Raw genomic sequence first — 20033 nt, 5'->3', positions numbered from 1 at the left:
ACATCACTTCCTGTGTCATTGTCGTCCGATACAATAACTTTTATTGAAATGATCCTAGGACTGTTGGCAACAGAATAGACATCAATTTTATTTGTGGGTTCGCTGTCGATTTCAATTACGGCAGTTTCCGCTGTATCAAAGGATTCGCTTGCGTTTATTCTAAAGCGATTTACCAGCGATTATACAAAGGTGAATTTATATGACGCCTACTACTATGTCGTGTTGCTGCCCCATTCATCGCAGAACATTTGCAGGAAGTCATCCCTTATAAAATTACCTGCAACAAAGAATTACATTCATTACTAAACGGTGAAAAGAAAATTTATCGTGCGCCAAGTTGTTACGTTCAATTAAATAAAACTAGGACATTCCTATTAAAGTTTTTCAGGTTTTATTTATTTATTTCATGGACTTAGCAATAGGTTTCAAAAGTACGTAAAAAGCTTGTTTGAAAAGCGAAATAATTGAATGGAAATAAAAGGAAAAATAAAGTTAATTTTTTAATGTACTTATTTGAAAGTTTAAAAATAAGTGTCGTGAGACAAACTACAATGAAGAATATCTACACGTCCAAGATGTTCATAAATATTATGTTTATTAAAAGCTCTCATTTCAGAGTCAATAACCTCAACCGTTATCACGACTTCTGACAGTTTATCATCAATGATAAGTCTATCAGGATTTCCTTATTTTTGTAGCAAACATAAATTGACAGGAAAAGAAGTAGAAAGTAGTAAGATAGTACTTTACTAACGCCTAATGTTGTGAATAACATGATTGCAGATTTTTTTTATGAAATAAGGGGGCAAACGAGCAAACGGGTCACCTGATGGAAAGCAACTTCCGTCGCCGATGGACACTCGCAGCATCAGAAGAGCTGCAGGTGCGTTGCCGGCCTTTTAAGAGGGAATAGGATAATAGGGGAGGGTAGGGATGGGAAGGGAAGGGAAAAGGGGAGGATAGGGAAGCCGGCCCATTCGTGCCGAAGCATGGCTCTCCCACGTATATTAATAATAATTATTAGAATTGATGTTCCTTCTAACAAAAATTAAACAAATAGCTTTCATTTCACATACCTGCAAAACAAGGATGTGTCCAACAAACTTACTCTCTTAAAATAATACAGATTCTTACCGTAAATATTTTCATTCAATTAGGTATATATTTCTGTATATAAAAAACTAGATGATAAAATTCGTATAACGCACGGGAAACGTACATTTTTCCGGCATAAAAACTATCCTATGTCCTTTCCCGCGACTCAAAGTATCTCCATACCAAATTTCAGCAAAATCGGTTCAGCGGTTTGGGCGTGAAGACGTAACAGACCGACAGACAGACACACTTTAGCATTTATAATATTAAGTGTGGATAATCAATAATCATAATATAGGTAATAGAGTTAAGAAAGAGTTTTTGTCAAATACAAAGGAACTCGTTGACTAATAAAAACGCGTTAAACATCATGTAAATTCTGCAAAATCACATTTCTCGCACTCAATTAATTATGCAAACAAAGCTCAATTTGATTTTACGACTTTTGAGAATCGTTTATATTCTAAAACGTACATATTTAAACTACGTGGAAGTATTAGCCGATCGATTAGTAAACAGAACGGATGATTAGTCCGTTCAGAGTTATTTTACCTCTTACAGGACTTTTATGCCAAGGGTTTAAAGTTTATTTTCGTGGCAACATCGCTGAACGAAATAACTGCGCTCGTGACACAGTGTATGTGACTTGAACCACAAACGAAAAACACATTATGTAGTTTATTGACCGCTATAAACAGTAAGTAGATACAATTACTACTACAGTACTGTCTTACTAATGTTACGTATGAATAAAAGAATGACTGTTACTATTGAAGTATAATGTACTAAACTAACTAGTAACTTAACGTATTTATGAATCCAATCAAAATAGCTTGAATAGGCAAGTTTTCATGTATTGCTAGATTAGACAGAGAATTTAAAATTATAGTAGAAACTAGAAAACATTAATTTATTTCATTAATAATTGTTAGCAATCTCAGGCAATATTAGGAGCCAATTTGAAACAAAATTAAATCGCATCGAAACTTTACTGAGAGTTAATTTCGAGATGAAATGACTCTCCAAAAACGAGTCAGGTAATCCGGCTCATCCGCCGAACAAAACAAAATGGCCGCCATAAATTTAGATAAAACCAAACCCTTTTTAATATGGTAGCTATTAGGTCAGAGCTATTTACAGAGTTAATAAACGCAATCAATTCAAGCCAAAACGTTGTTTGGACGAAAGGTGATAAAAGTTTAATTAAAACTTCTATGGTGGTGTAATTTTATAGCCACAATGCTGATCGGCAGTTTCATAATGTTTTGGATAATCTTAAAATGGCTGGCTTAAAACTACAAAAGTAAATCTAAAAAAACCGACAACAAGAGAGAGAAGCAAAATAGAACCAACAATATTATGTTGTACCAAACTTCTAGAACATGCACATAAAAGGGTGCAGACAGTAGAATTAAAACTACTTTACAACGGCCATTTTTCTGCTATTGTTTGAGCAACAAAATTTTTAGTTTTTTTTTTATTTAAATTAGTATATTTGCCGTTACCTATAACAGCTATACTAATTTCAATAAGTTTCTTTGCAGCGACGGTTATAAGTTTTAGAGTCGCAATACATCAGAATTTATATTACATTATATTTATTTTGCTAAACAACTTTTAATGAACAGGTAGCTAGAAATAATTAAATAGCTTTAGCGTTTGTGTGATTAATTAATATAATTAAATAAGCGCTCCCCTTTAAAGTCATACCTAATATCCTCGTATTTAAAATATTCTGAATAATATTATTTTATTACAACAATAAAAAGTGGGTGTACGTAGTGTATAATAATATTATTTCAATAAGCAATATAAAGGCTCGAGATGACCATCTAGTCCCACGTAAACTACTGGAAGCTGTTTGTCTGAATCTGATAAGGAGCGCCCAATGTTTATCTATCTCGGAAAGGAAGCTCGAGATGTATTATTGTTGTGACTACTGCCAGCAACATTGCAGCCATAAACACTGCCTGCCGAGCCTTAATTAACGAACGGAAATGTAAGCACTGTTATTGCAAAAACTCTTGTACCCATATGCAAATTGCGAACATTGAATATTAAAACTGTTTTGTTTGTTCAATCGTTTATTTTAGCTTTCGGTTCAATAGCAGCTATATGAAAATAATGTATAAAACAAACATTGATATTGTTTTAATTTGCGTGGTGGTCACTCAAGGACAACTTTTTAGGATTGCACTTCAACGTTTTCCCTAATCAAATTATCATTTATATTAAGCATTTTAGTAATAAGTATATGATTATATTGAACCTTATAATTTGTACGTTTTATATGGATGAAAGCATTTTCTGCTTCATCTAGAATTGCAGTTAAGATAGAAATTCATTCTTCTTCAAGGAGTACGCTCATAACTTCTCACTGTGAATACTCATTTCTTTCTTTAATATTCAGTCGACGTAGTTCGCTATTTACGTCTTCATTTAATGAGCAATAACTTTCGGTTTCTCAATAATAAACATGTCTGGTTGCAGTTCATTGCTAAAAGAACAATATTTAGGAGTCAATTAAGCATGTAGCGACGCCCGGCTTGGCTCGGGTGAGGCTAATAGCCGCTTAGATGGCAACATTTAGCAGCGGGCAGCCATGTTGCTCGTACAGCCGAGTGCATGTTTACGATACACTTATCGATTATCAGAACTTATTTTATTTCAAGAAATAAAAAGTATGAATTGTAAACCATAACATTTTTAGTTCTCAAGCATAAACATCAAACAAATAAAATGAAAATTTCACAATTTTACTACATATTAATTATGTTTACAGTTAACCAACATTGAAACGTCGGCGAGAAAGCTACCATGATTGGTTAATTTTATTGTTTAAATTACTACAGCTATTCCAGGGTGATAAAATATATTGAACACCTAACTTAACGATGGTGAAATAGATAATGTTAATGAATACTGGGAAACAAAAGCAAGCAGAATCAAATGAAATGTAACATGTATTGTGTAATGCGATATTTGTACGACTTAAGAAGCCCCACACCGACAGTGCATTGAGGTGTCGTTTTTTTACAACGTACAATATGTGAAATTGTGGTGAGTCACTTTCACGACTGACTGGCTGCCTGCGTTTTATGCGATTACATTTTTTACAATGTCGAACAAAATATCGTAAAAGCATCGATCACAAAGATCCCGCTCGGATGTCTCGTGTCGCTTTTTACAATGTCATCGACAAAGAATGGCTTAAAAGCACACCTTTAAAATTACTACCCATTAAATTAATTGCATTTCTTTAAGCGAAGTGTTCCCCTCCCCTATCGCAGAGATAACGAAATTCTTGATCACATTTACGTTTTACGTCGTCTCGTAAATATTTAAATACTCAAAGACGTGTCAACTCATCAAGTCCCCCACGTCAATTTGTATACGAATTACGCATAAATTCATCCCAAAAGACAAGACATCTCGTGCGATCGCCGCTTCGACATTTCAATAAAATTTACGATTGTGACTTAAATGGTGAGCTCGGTGCACAAAAAATGTGTTCCACTTTCATTTAGAGTGCCAGAGCTTCGTTAAAATATCTGACCGGATGGTGAACCCTCGATTAAACGACAATTAAGGTTGTTATCAAACTATTACGCAAATCCCTATAGTACTACACGTACGTATTACTCAGCACGTATAAAACTATAAGTTTTTATCTATAAGCTTTGTGAAATAATATTCATTCTACTTAATTTAAGACAATTTTGTTATAAAAAGGAGACAGAATATACTACTGATCCTAAAACTATTCTTAAACTTAATATAGTGGGTTAGTGACTTAACTTGATGTAGTAACTTAATCACTGATAATACGGGACTTATTATCTTTAACGATAATAGCAGTTGTAAAAGTCACAAATGTTAAGGTAGTAAAAGAAGACAGTAAATTAGCTATTACTAAAACTCAATATACTTATTTTATTAAGCTGTAAGGGTTTTGCTTGATGCAGTGATATTTAGATATTGTAATGGAATTAAAAGTTTGACTAAGATGGTCCCAATATTATTATTTATATATAATATTATTAGTTCAAAAAGGTTTAATGTATTAAAAAAAATCAGAAAAAATCATAACTGGTCTTAAATAACGTGTAACGTTTTGAATACCTTTTTCATTACCGTCCTCTGTTTTAAAGTACTCCAAAGCAAACACTGCAGCAATTTTAGTTGTAACTTGTAAGTTAACATTATTATGACTCGATAAATCTCTTTCAAATTAATCAGCCATTACGATCCAAGATGTAACGGAGATTGATAACACACGTACATTCATAATTAAGTATAGCTTTCCGCGATCTAATTCGAGAGCAGTCTGAGTGGCGAGGACAAATGCATGGATGCGTTATTGTGCATGACAGTGAGCAGACACCCTTATTGGTATTTTTGTACCAGTTTCGTTTAACTATCGTCTAAACAGTAGTGTTTGTTCAGATGTGGATGAATCCTAAAATAACGCAGTTTTACTAGAAACCTCGTTGTAATAATATTGGTTGGGAGACAAATCGATTTGGTTGTCATGGACAACTTTAGTTCTAGTCATGTGCTCAAGTGATGAGTAGGGTATTAAAAACCGACTATTAATAAAAGTAATCAAAATCACAAATATTTATTTCCAAATAGGTTAACAAAGTTAACTGTTTTAGATTTAGCTTTGTTAACCTATTATTAACTTAACTAATATTTTTCTATTAGGTAATTTTAATAATTTGTTGTACCGGACTATATTTATTATTTAACCTGCAAATTCTCTATTGGGTCTAGTTAGAATTTTTCTTCGGGGTATTAAAAATGCCAACTATGAATGGTCGTATTTTACCTACTAGGCAGTCAAAAGACTAAATACATATATAAATATTTAACATAACATACTAGAACAAAAGAGTGAAATTAATATCTATAGGTTAATTTGTAACACAAGATCTTTTCGTTCACAAAGGCCTTTATTGATTACCTTCAGAACTTCAGACACAGAGCCGGCATTAATACGCTCTCATGTGAAACAAAACATCTGTTTCAAGCCTGTCAAAAACGCAATCCTGTTAGTCCCGAAACTTAATCTCTCTGCATTATAATATTATTATGTAATTATTTTACCTTGAATATATTATTTCGGATAATGGGCATTGTCCAAAAAAAATCACATGTACTTTTTATATTTTTTTTCGTTAAAATAGGGTATTTTAAGAATATAAATTAAATAATTTTGAAATTCATTGGCTACTTTTTTCTCAATAAATTTTTAAATTTTCGCTCTGACGTCATCATCGGCGGCCAGTAATTGACCTCTGCAGTATGTTTTTTCTTTTAATCTTATTTATAATGGCTGGTTCATCAAATGCAAGTTCTCATTATGTGAAAGCTGATACGAGAAGCTTACCAAAAGTTTGAAACGTAATGTTGGTCGAATTTATTGCTAATTAAACGCCATTGAAGGTCAAACAAAGGTTAAACATATGTGTTCAAAAATATAAGTAACTAATGGGTATTTTTTTCGTTTATGTACAGAAAAATTATCACTGACCTTATTCCTCGAAATGTTTTTGTAATGAGCAAAATTAAAAAATAATGGACAATCCCCATTGTAGAGCAGCAAGTATTTTTTTTTCATTCATCAAGACGTAGAAAAGGCCATAGCTAGTAGCTATACGTCTACCAGAATCTGATGGCAAAAAGTGAGAAAATAAATTGACTCTAGCAATACCGGGGTAATTGGAATAAAACATTTTGATCCTTTTTTCCTTATAGCGGCGTATTCTTTGTGTGAAACATACAAATATAAAAATTTATTCAATTATCAAGGATATAATATTTTGAAAATCTGCCATCAATATTTGCCATCAGATTCTGGTAGACCTTTAAGACGTTTCGTTAATTATTTCACTGGAGACATGAAAATATACTATCGTAAGTCATTAAATTACTATACATTTTTAATTTCAAACTTCTAAAGCGACGCTAACGAAAGCATCTTAAGAGGGCGACTAACCCCAAAAATCAAACATCGTCCTTCTCTCTTCACACTCATGCCCGTCTTTCATATGCCAGGTGAAAAAGAACGACGCGGATTCATCGCCAAATTAGTTTTTTCTCAAAAACTCGATAAATATACAACATTTAAAAAATCCGCTAGGTCGGTCTCTCAATGATAGAATTTTATACAATGTGTTAAAATATTAACTTAGTTCAATGCACGGTTATGGCAATTAATGAAAAATTCGTGAAAATTAGATGCATCTTTGTGATTTTTTTCTATCGAGAAAATTTTAAGATATCGTGTTTTTGCTCAGATCGAATTCTCGGAAATATAATGTAGTATATAATTTTAGAAAATGAAACAATTCGGGGCTTATTTTCAAGTATAAAAATGAATTATAAAATCGACACTTTAGTCGCCCCCTTAACTAAGCCCAGATACGTGAGATTAAATGCGTGCCTATGGGTCAATTATTATTTGAATCTCAAATAAAAATTATACGTTATAAATTGCGTACAAAATTAGTCTATCAGTTTGAAAAATGGACCCTAAACGAGCGCAGCCGGCTCACTTCAGGGGTCCTCAACGTTCTCCAACTACACACATATTGAACGTTTAAAACGATCAGGCTGTGTAATTACAAAGGAATTTATACGACAAAATACACATTTCAATTTAGAAACAACAAGGCTGTAATTTATTATATTACAAAGGGACTGTTCTTTTAAATGCGACACTTAAAACTCTTGGCGTTTTACATATAAAAACGTTATAACGAGGCATATTTCATTATTTTTTTCCTCTAAAACAACAGGGTGCCGTGTTTTTTGTGAGCTCACGTTGCGACCCACGCGATCCCCTGACGATCTTTCACACTTTTAGTGGCCCTACCGTACATTGATATATGTCTACTTAAGTTATTATTGGAACTACGAAGGGTTATAAAAACATAACTTATGCCTATAATATTTAAACAAGGAAAGATATTCATCTAATTGCTTTGATAATAACAGCTTGTGCGTTAATTACTTCTTTATTATTTAAATTAATAATAGCAGTATAAATAAAAAATCTAATAAATAAAATTCTCGTGTCACAGTTTTCGTTGCCATACTCCTCCGAAACGGCTTGACCGATTCTCATGAAATTTTGTGAGCATGTTGAGTAGGTCTGAGAATCGGCCAACATCTATTTTACATACAAAAAAAAATTATATGGCAAAACAACGTTTGCCGGGACAGCTAGTTCTTAAATAAAATAGTTTTAGAAGTAAAGCTATTGTAAACGACCCTAGCTATTTATGCAGTAGTACTTATAATATAGAATAAGGTTCAAAAGATAAATAAGGTTATTCAATCTCCCAAGATCACGGATCATAAAGAACATAGTGTTCCAAAACGGCTAAAACCTACATCTTATTAGTTAATATTTTTGAAATTATTGACTCGTTCCATTTTGGTTTATACTTTTTATCTTGTATCGACACCTCTAGGAATTTTGATCGTTACGCGTTAGATGCCCTGATAAACGGGTCCCCTATCAATTTTGTACAAAATATTTGGTAAGATCCAAGATTGGTTTTATGGTCTTTAAAGATTAATGCCCAGATAAAAAGATTTAGGATGGAGCGAAGTGGATATTTGGGGAGGACAATAAATTTTGACACCTTATTTGCTTTGTTTAAAATTAAAACGTGCGCTTTTGTTGCCGATAAAATTTAGTCCTCGTTTCATTCGACAAATATGGCGATTTGTTGCCCTTTTTATTGGACACTGCTCGACTTCATTTTCCTTACCTGAAACAAGAAAAAAAGAGTTAAAACGTTTGAAGCGTATTTTTTGCTTTTGTAAATAAGTCCAATAACTTAAAAAATAAATGAGAAGAGAAAATATCGACAAAGAAATGTAATAGAACAATGCTTTTATTTAGCATGTTAATAAATATATAAATTATATTAATAATTATGTTTTATTTATGCAAGTGATTTTATAATTCTAAGGTATTTTGCCAAACTTAAGTAAATATAAAAAGTAGTACTAAGATATTATTCCATCAGCAGTCTTAAATCATTAAAATCAAGTAAAGTTTCAAAGGTTGTTTTTTTCCATAGCAATTTACATACAAAAACAACAACTGTTACCAGCAACTGTTATAACAACAATTATTTTTTAGCTATAATATAAAATTTTATAAAAATATTTGTAAAAAATATATGCATGGAACTCTTTTGTTTATTCCGTTCCCTCTTTACGTGCATGTTGCGTGTACGCACGACAATTACCCTGGCTCCACCCATCACGGACATCCTACTGAGCTTTGTTTGAGTAAAAAAAGAAAAAAAGGGTGGTTATTTTTTTACTAAAGGCATGAGTTTTTACTCCCAGAATCTTATGCACGAATACCGTCGATATAACGACCTCTTTCGGAATTCAATACCAGTATTGAAGATTCTTTAGATGTCACTTAGGATAGCGCAAAATTTAAATAGATTTGGAAATCGATAAACTGAAATTGCGGTGTTAATTTATTGGGCAATAAAAATAATTATAATAATTATAGCTATTTACTAGTTTTATGAGCCAAAAACTTATCTTTCAAAATCTAAATCGTTGTCTGCGTGTTGAAGTTATACTGTAGTTTCTTAGTATCAGTTCGCAGTAAGATGGTGTACCTTAGATAGTAAACTGAAGCAATATGAAATATCTGATGGAACATAATTTCAGTGGAAAATTCCCTAAATTCCATTCAAACTATCTGTTGCAAGCGATTAGTTGAACGCTGAGTCTGAATCCAGAATTTTCAAGCATTTAAACTATCTCAGTTTATAGTCCAGGGGCTTAGTCTGAAGCCTGCCTAATCGAATCTCGATCGACTCCGCTACGATATTACATAGTTTACGAAGTTATTAAATTTGTAATCAAAACTACCGCTTTTAGTAAACTATTAGGCTCATCAATCAATACTTTATTCATGCAGCGCATTCGGTCATATTTTATGGGCTGCTGTAAATTTTAATTGAACGTATTGTTGAAATAAATTGTTAAGCTGTAGAGTTTTGGTTTCAAATTTAAATAAAATATCATATTGTTTTATAAATTATTCGCAAAATAGGTAGATGAGTAAATGAATAAACACAAAAATAAAAAAATATATACATTTATGGTTAAGAAACGCTATAAGCGTTATCAATTTTATTTAAAATCATCCAAATTACAAGCCTAAGCACTTTAATTTGCATTGTATCAGATGTATAGATCACCTTAGAAGTCAGATATAAAATATAAAATTTATTCGCGAGATCAAAACGATAAGAGCTATACCAACATAATTACGTGAATGTGTAAATAATTTAAATGACGCCGATAAATCAAAACCACTTTCTATAACAATTTTATTTACAAAGTCGAGATAAGACGAACGATGGCCGTTCGATAGCGTGCGTGATTGATCGTCGCAGAGATAACGAGGAAAGGGTCATTAATTTGTTATTTACCAAAACCAAACGTAGGTGTTGGAAGGGACGATGTCAAATTCGGACAGCGACACAATGCTGCCTCGAGGATTAAAAGCGAAGCGGTGTAGTAGCTGATGCATCATTTATTACCACGCTTTACGTCCAAGAGCCAAAAGAAATTTATTTAAAATTATATAAAAGAAACGCGCAACAAGAATGATAGAGTGAAGTAAACGTGCAAGTTGAAGATGGCAAGTGATTTAGAATGAAATAAAATAATGAATCACAATATTATTAAACGTTTAGTTTTTATATGCAACATTGAAGATGCTTCTGGAAGTCAATTAGCTAATACAACATCGTAAAAAATAAAAAGATTTACCTAAAAAGAAAAAACATAATTGCCCGATAAAATTTAAACACCTAAATAATATTTATGTTTTTATAAGTTTTGATACGTACGATATGCTTCAACACAAAAGAAAACATTTATATTTCAAAGTGGTCGTCATAGATATAGAAAATGTCGAGTCCACAGTGATGTAAAGAATATTGGAGAGTAACCACAGTTTGAAATCTCATATTACCTAGAACCAGTAATTAATGAAGTCAGTCATGGGTATGCAATTAGCAAACAGCTCGGGACAGCTCTTTCTAGTTTCGGCTCTCGACATCAGACACCGGACTCATATCTGATTTTAAAAATCAAGACTTCGTTTCGAACGGATTAAGATAATATCTGTTTTGGGCATGCTCACAAAAACAGATATCTTCAAACTCTATTCTTGACCCAAGTATTACGTTACTGGTTTCAATAATACGTATCTAGATTGTCGAGGATTTTTGAAAAACTATCATTATCTTGGCTGTTAATCTTAATCGTAAGGATTTCAAGTTTTGATGGTTATTATAGCTATTTCAATTTATTATTATTTATTCTTGTTTTTACTATCATTATCATCATCAGAGACCAGCCATACATTTTTTCCTCTATGTCACGAACCATGCAATGCAAGCAACGATCACCCAATCACTCGCAATTCGCAAACCAGTTTCAAGAAACATTTTTGCTCATCATTAATTGTGTATGCACAAACATGGTGCGCGAATAAATTAAGTCACTGGCTTTACAATTGTAACATCGGCTTATTACCGCGAGACAAATAAATTCCATTTCCGTTATCAGGAATCTTTGGGAGAAATTCGAAACCGTGAACATGCTTGCACACAGTGTTGACTATTCATTCGGTGTCTCCGGAGAATATATCGAACAAAAGACGGGCTCAGCATCCGACTATTTCTCACTACTTCGGTGAGATGTAATCAGAGAAGGCGACGTGTCGCGCTTATTTATGTATGAACGGGGCGCGGGTTAGGGTGGGCCAAACGCTACAAACAGAATAATATTGATGACACTGCGCTGAGGGTCATGAATCGTTAATCGTCCCTCTACGGCTCTATTACGGCCACCTTGTACAAGCCACCCTTCATGAGGTACGCTTGCCTTTTTCATAAATACTCTGTTTGTGAAGTGACTTTCAGGAGATTTTTGTCGCTCTAATATTTTCAAGTAGCGAGATCCTACCTAATTTACTGGACAATAGATACAATTGCTTTTTATCCTTATGTAAAAAAATAAACTTTTTTTTTAAATTGAGGATTTCCACAATAATTTCATACTATTATTTATTAAAAAAGTTTATACTTTTTAGACCTAGCAAAAGTCATAATGGTTTGTTCTTTATATTGAACTGTCATTAAATGGAAGTAGTAAGGCGAACTCAGGAAATTAGATTCCAGACAAAAACCACAAAAAGTAATAAAGAAGAGGAAGCGACAAAAATAGTGGTACTCATTTAGGCAAACTTCAAATAATATGACCGCAAAGCGAACCAAATCATATTTTAAAACAAAAACTAAAAGCAATTTAAGATAATTCAGTAAGCAACAGACATGGCTACTTCCAAATCGACTCGAACGAAGCAAAAAAGAAAACAAATGATGAACAAAAACGCAGATCATCCCGACGTGGACTCTCGTTTTTTTCTTCATTTAGTTTTTCTAAGGATGCACATCCGAAACCTTTTTTTCATATCGGACAAAATGACGTTGGGGACAATAAATAAATTTATGAGCTTTAAAACGGCAAGCAAAAAATAATTAACGATTAAATATTTAGGCTATCTATTTCACTATCTGCCGCGGAGCTATAAGTTGTAACTATTAGTGTTGTGCGAATTTATACATTTTTTTAAATATTTGAACTTAAAAACTAATTTACTAACTTTAACAGATAGTAGAATCGACTACTATCTGTTAAAGTTAGTAAAAAACCTTTGTCTCTGGTCTGCTCTAATAAGCGTAAATAAAAATTAAGTAATTGTACCACGTGATTTCATTTTTCGCGGAAGGAGTCACGGCAACGCCTACTCGTATTTAAAAGAAATAGAGTCAGGCACGTTAGAGCAGATGATAATTGTTACGTGAGAGAGACCTTCATCACGCTACTCAGGTTTGAATTTTAAGTGCTTCTTAAAATTCATCACGCGTCTCCAAAGTACTCATTGATATAAAAAAGAAAAACACGGACTGTTTAAAAAGGGTCTATTTACAAAGGCTACAAAAGTTTCTGGCGACAGAATTTGAATGTAACACAATCATGTTCATTTCCATATTTTTTGTGTACGCTTACACACCTTATGTTAATGTTAAGCTTGGAAACTTCACAGCGGTACTGAATTCTATGCTCAATAGAAATTAACTTCATGGTTTATAAAATTATATAACGTTTGTTTGTTTTATTTGAACGCGCTAATTTCTATGTAATTTGGCTACGGACGACGACTACGATTTTTATGTTATTTGGCACAGATAGAGCCCATGGAGAAGGACATAGGAACTTTCTTGTGGGCAAATGAACACTTCCCGCGGAATTCTTTGTTTATAACATTATTTGAGCGAAGCCGCGCGGAACACCTAGTATTTTAAATTGCGCAATCATAATATTTGGAAACGTTAACATTAAAATAATAAATGGAAATGATTTGGTTAATTATAAGCACTGCAATTTAAAAGTAATTACCGTTATCAGAAGCCCAATAACAAATAGGGGTTTGTAGTTAAAAGCTTTTAAATAAGTCCCTATCTTGTTAATGTATTGTACGATAAGAGTAATGTTTAATGTTGCCAGTTGCTACTAAGAAGGAATGTGTAGGACGAATCTTACAAGACGCGTATCGACTCTGTTATTAATTACATTATCTAAGATTAAAACATTATTAAATAGAAGTAACTTTATCCTACGTTTAGTGTCTATTTTAGGAATATAATATTTATTAACAATTAAATCGCCATCAATATAGCGTAGTTATATTATTAGCCTAAAATAGTCAATTCGATATATTTTTGTCGCAAAATCATCTAGTTTTATCACCCGCACTCTATAATTTGATATTATAGCATTTAACGTTTAGATATAGGCTTCAATTCTCAAACCATTTTTGTCAAAAACATTACGGGCGCTACGTACAAAGCGTAGATTATGCTCGACGTATAATTTTTCCATCATGAAGGTAATTTGTGTATTTCCTGAGGGCGAAAAAGGTGATCTATCCTTCCGCCCTTGGCAACATCACGCACGTCCCTTCACAAACAAAACCAAAAAAACCTAAATGCCAAGCTCATTGTGATCTTAGCAGGTAGAGCGGGGCAAAAAAAATGGGCACACTAAAAGCAAAGCAAAAAATTATACAGCCATGATTATAGCAAATATTTTTGAGTTGAACCAGATGTCGATTTTGAGGCATAGTGATGTGCATGAGATTATTCGATGTTTTCTTTTTTTTAATATTAAATAGAGCAGATCTATTACAATTGACAATAGAGCCTGACGTATTGAAAGCAATAAGGTAGGTATTACACCATTTTCTTAAAAAAAAAAACTATTCATAACCACGTCTTTACGCCCTTTATTTTTTTTGCTACCGATAGTATACATTATCGATAGCATGCGAACTTTGAAGAGGCTGATAATGTTACACACATTAATTTAAGTATATTAAACCAATGACGTTCAAATAGATAACTTTTAAAAACATCTTAGATATTATTAAGAAGAAGAAAATTAAGTCATTTAAAATGAAGCAAGCTTAAACGCTTCGATGAAGCTTGAAAATGTACGTCATCGCTACCATTGAAAGTAGTACAATGGTCAGATATTATCCAGATCTGACACATCACAAAACCGGTCCCTGTAGTAGGACACGAATGGAATATGTTCAAAGAGTATAAACAACCTACTGGAGTAGTAAAGGCGGTAAAGCTAGGGCAAATAATTGATCATGTAGTGTTGGGTTACTCTGAAACAATATCGATAACATTAATGATTATTATTCTTGTTTATAATATTTTAGATCCTATTAGAGGTGTACCTCTCTCTCACCCTTATCTTATCACTCATCTTAGAAGTACCTCTCTCCTCATCTCTTGGATATATCCAATTTATTTCATAGAGCAATAAACGGTTAACTTATAAAGCAAATAAATATTATCACATAAAAAGGCTAACAAAGTTGACGTTATAAAATATTTGACCATCACAATAGATAATAAAGTAAAAAAGTTAAAAAGATTAATAAAAGAAAGTCACGGGCGACGATGAAAAAAATGTCTCGCTCCTCGTAAAAGTAAAAACTTAATTAAAATTCAATCAAGGGACTCATTACAGCGCTAAGAAAATACATTAATCTTCAGCAAAGTAATCGAAATTAAAAATGTTATTTCATTTAAAGAAAGAAGATACCTTTCTTGAAATGATATAGCTGGATGATATTGCTTTTATTTTGAATGCTGTAAACCGGTGTTTAAATATTATTTCAATAATTATCGTTGGTGCGGAAAACCTAAAAAAGATAGCAAAAAAGAATATGGGCGAATAGCCCATAGACCACCCCAAATTACATTTAAAAAAACTGCTGTTTTATAAGGAACATAAATTTTGTGACATGATTTTAATGGTTTGATAAGTGAAGCACCAATATTCTGATTTTAAGTTATTTTATGAAATCCTGGTTTTTGCTTATCTTTATTCATATTATTAATTTTAGAGTAGACATTCATTTAATAGAAATCAACAATTCAATACGAAATGTCAAATGTACAAAATTTAATATTGGGACTATAATTATTTGACGAAGATGATCATTATGATTTCTAAATTTAGCTTAAATACCTTGGCAAAAAAGGTACAAAATATGTGAAGTAGTTTACGAGAGCGACAACAAAAAGATGCTAAAAGCTACGTGGGCGACCGTTGCAAACCTTCTGATGCTAGAGGTCCATACAAATTACGTTTATAGCTAAATCCTTATAGAGCTTGCTAACAACCTGTTTGTATGTGCTAATAAATTGTCTAAGGTGTTAAGATAATCCGTATCTGCATAACATGCGATACACTATAGCGTTACAAATGTATGATCTGATAGTATATACTTAGGAAATTTCACGGTTATGTTATTAAAGATTTTGTAAGCTACTTTTGTGGTTTTGGTACAACAGTATCTTCAACTGAAGTTCTTTTGAACCAAACGAATAAAATTAGGATTATTTTTATTTGATCTACTCATAAATAAATACATTGAGTGAAACGATACATTAATAACAAGAACAAAATTTACTTGCTAAAGGATTAACTTCCTGCAATAATAAATAAAGATAACGATGGAACCAAGATTATTGCAAATAGGATTTTGTTGTTCAAGAATTATTGTATTATTGTTATAACAGTTTCTTTTTATTGTAAGAGATTTCGTGAAATGAAAAGAATTATATTTTACGACGTAAGCGGTTGGGTAGCTCTAGACGAAGATAGTATCAGCGACAAACCTCTTTCGTTTTATTACACCCAGTTTTGCAGACTTTTAATAAATTGGACTAGTTATGTAGCTTATTTCATATTTTATCATATTTCCATAATACCATTTAAGTTACGAGCTTGATAGCCTAATAAAGATGCTGATTATATGTGGACTATGGTATTTATCGGATTATCGGTAATGAACATTTTTTACTCAAGATAAAAAGTTAATCCACCAAAGTAATTAAGGCTTAAATTGATAAGTAATTCAAGTTACTATTTTGTTACAAAAGTTTTTCTGTAATATCAATATTAAACCTAAATAAACAAAAAAATATTGTTTTTACTTGACAATTATTATAATGACTACGTGGCAAAGGTACAAATGAAGAAAAACAATGTTTCGTTACAAAGCGAACAAGCTACAAAAGATCATAATTTTTTAATTGGTCCAGTCCATGTGTGGCCATAAAATATGTCATTATAATCTTTAAGATACCCTTCACATAACGGAGTTGTATAAAAACATGGCACCCATCGTCTCCTGCCGGACACAATATACATTCCATCGAAAGAACTCACGCACTACATATTTCTACGAAATCGAGTAACTATTTTATACTGTTGCTAAAAATTACAACACTTAGGTACGTTGGGTTCTGTGACTTTTAATTGTGATCCCGAATAATCCAATGTAGCCATGAGAAGTTAAAAAAATAAAGATTGAACTACATTCCAACGATATTACAAATAGTAAAAATGAAGTAGACGTGTAAATAAATGTAAGTAATTTCGTAACAAATTCTATTTTTTTTTTGATACTTAATTATATAAAAGTAGCAACAATTATAAAATTACTAAGTATAGGTTTGGATGTAGAGCATATCAAAGTAGAACCACTTTTATCCGTACCTACTCTACCTACTAAATCGATTTCTATTAAAGTATCGTTAAGATTGTTTTTTTCTCCTAATTTATGTCACCGAAGGCTCGATTTAACGACTGCTTTGACCACTAATGGCACAATAATTGGATGACCGATTAGGTTCATGACTAATAAGCGTAATATTTTATTCATAATACACACCGATGGTTTTCGTGATCTCTTTTTAATTTCAGGTATTATTTTTGTTTAGTTGCTCTATTGTAATTTGTTCTTTCGTAGAATTTGAAATTTAAAAAAAAATTAAAGGTGTAAATCACTAGATCTTATTAAATCTTATACTCCAGTCATTATATACATTTGGAAATGCAAATGAACCGAGAAAGCCAAATTTTGGATATAACGTGGGGGGTCGGTAGTTGTGGGTTACAAGGTTATTTTGGTCGACAATTTGAACTTAAGCTTTTCTAGCCATCCCCACGTAATATCCAAAAGTTGGCTTTCTCGGTTCATTTGCATTTCTAACCCGATTTTTCCAATGTAATGACTGGAGTATTATTAAAGTGGACTTCAGAAAAAGACAAGTACTTATGAGTAAAAAGCTAACTGAAAATGTTATTTCGAAATCACTAGATGCTCAAACTAAAAAAAACAATGGCACTTAGCATTTCATTACGAAAGTCGTACTACGAGTTTGAATGTAGAGCTAAAAAAAATAGAGCAAGAGATTTTCTCGCATATTTTTAATCTTTTTATGCATGTAGAGTCTTTAATCACACCGTAGTCGATAAAATTGAACAGGAGTATTCTCATGTGGACAACAAAGCTCGTGTGCAGTTAATATTTATGTCGGGGAGCCGACGGAGAGTGATTGATCGGGGGACAAATGACCAATCTACGGGAATATTTCGATAATTGAGTTTATCAAATTTGAACCTAATTGCATCGCGATTAATTTTAAAATGCCACGTCAGTAAAAACGAGTTTTTCACGGGATAAATTGTGATATGCTGAAAAGCTTAAAGCTCGAAATCCGTTTAACGCGAAGTGTTGAAAAACTGTTTTCATATTTTGTTTCCTATGATTTTTGTTACTCGTAGCATGTGAAACTTTTCTTTCATTAGGTGAATGTTTGAATTTTATTTTATGACCCTCACTATATGCTTGCGCTAGTTCGACAACTTTTGATAAATGTAGAGCTCTGCAACTCGCTCGCAAAAAGTTGTCGATAGATACATTTTCCAATGAAGTTGGAAAGCAAAGTGCAAATTTTAACATTTGGAAGTGATTCTTAATAAATGCTAATTATAATAAAAATTTTAGAAGCCATACAAGATTTATGACATTCATTACGTGGTGCCGAAAAAAAATAAACGAGCATAGCAAAAAAATTAAGAATCTTACCTTTTGAAGACATGTCGCTCTGCATTGTGCTACCCTTAAAGGCGACGAAACCTCCTCCTCAGCTACCACTCCAATCCAAGTTATAACCGCAGAAAACAAGGAGAAATTATATAATAACATTTTGGCACTCATCTTCTTTGGTATCTTCTTTTAGATAAGTCAGTATTTATCTGCTATCATAACACGCACAGAAATCCAAACGAAAAACGCATAATATTGTCAAAACAAATTAACAAGTTTAGTAGCACGAAAATTAAAATCAAAATAAATATTCACAAAGGAACAAAACATGAAGCACGTGTGACCATGTCCAAAAGAATCCAAGGCGAACGAAACGAAATACAATACACAGGAATTGAATCTGCACAACTTGAATCGTTCTCCAGCGAAACGATTTCGATAAGCGATACCGCCTCGATCGCGGCCGAAAGCGGACTAACCACCCCGCTTGAAGAAGCTCTGTTCCTCTCCCCTCGGATAGTTAATTTTCGTCCCGTCCCGCTCTCGCGCGAGGGTTTCCCTCCTCTCGCTCGCTCTCACTACGCGCTGTACGTTCATGGCTACTACTACGTATGACGCTCTCTCTGTCATCTGTACTAGTGCATATATTTTATTCTATCTCGTTTCATCTCGGGCGGTTGTACGTTGATTTTCCTTGATGCAGTTCGCGGATGGGAATGTGGTGGTTACTGTTAGACAAAGACGGTGGTAGAATTTTTTAGGGTTGCTCAAAGGGGTGACAAAGAATCGAGCTAATTTAGGGCTTGAGCTTTTACGAGTGCTCGGGTGGTACAAAATATCCCGCCTATCCTGTTTGTTCGACTTTATGGGTACATGATTCATAATTTTAATGGCTGTGATATCAACAATGGACCTATTTGTCGCATAGGCTTAGGGGCTTTTTATGTTAAAATTTTATTAATGTAGAGCTTTTAAACAAAAAATCACTTAGGCTCAGTCGGCAATTTAAGGCTTAGCTACTTAAAAGCTGTCATTATCCTCAGCCCAATTACATTTTTATTCGATTCCAGGTATCTGGAATTTCTTGAGCATTCAAAGTCTATTTCAGGACTGGAATCTAAGTAAAACTTAAGACTTGAAATTTCATTATTATTTACGTACTTAACCTAAACCATAGTAAGCATTTAAAATAAAAGTAGCAACACAAAGGTACAAGTTTAACATAAAAATGTGTCCCATTCTATTTGCTCCGACCAAAAAGGTTAAATAAGAAGAGTGTACGTGACAGAACAAGGCTCTGGTACGTCAAGGTATTTTCTTCATCTCACTATTCATCTTGGCTTTAATCTCTCAGTTTGCGTGCAGACTTCGTCTAGACTTGTAGATTGTGTCC

General features: G+C 32.8%; 1 protein-coding gene across 1 annotated transcript in view; it reads right to left on the bottom strand.

Annotated features, from left to right (window-relative positions):
- LOC121734833 overlaps positions 1-19097 on the bottom strand; it is a 44835-nt gene extending 25738 nt beyond the window's left edge. Inside the window, exon 1 of the mRNA XM_042125459.1 lies at positions 18680-19097. Within this exon, the coding sequence (XP_041981393.1) occupies positions 18680-18811 (132 nt within the window). The 5' untranslated portion in view covers positions 18812-19097. The remainder of the gene's footprint in view (positions 1-18679) is intronic.
- Between the last annotated feature and the right edge of the window lie 936 nt (positions 19098-20033).

The sequence above is a fragment of the Aricia agestis genome, chromosome 16, assembly GCF_905147365.1.
Source record: "Aricia agestis chromosome 16, ilAriAges1.1, whole genome shotgun sequence".
Lineage (NCBI taxonomy): Eukaryota > Metazoa > Arthropoda > Insecta > Lepidoptera > Lycaenidae > Aricia > Aricia agestis.
The sequence above is the reverse complement of the archived record's forward strand: the minus strand, read 5'-3'. Positions and strand labels throughout refer to the sequence as shown.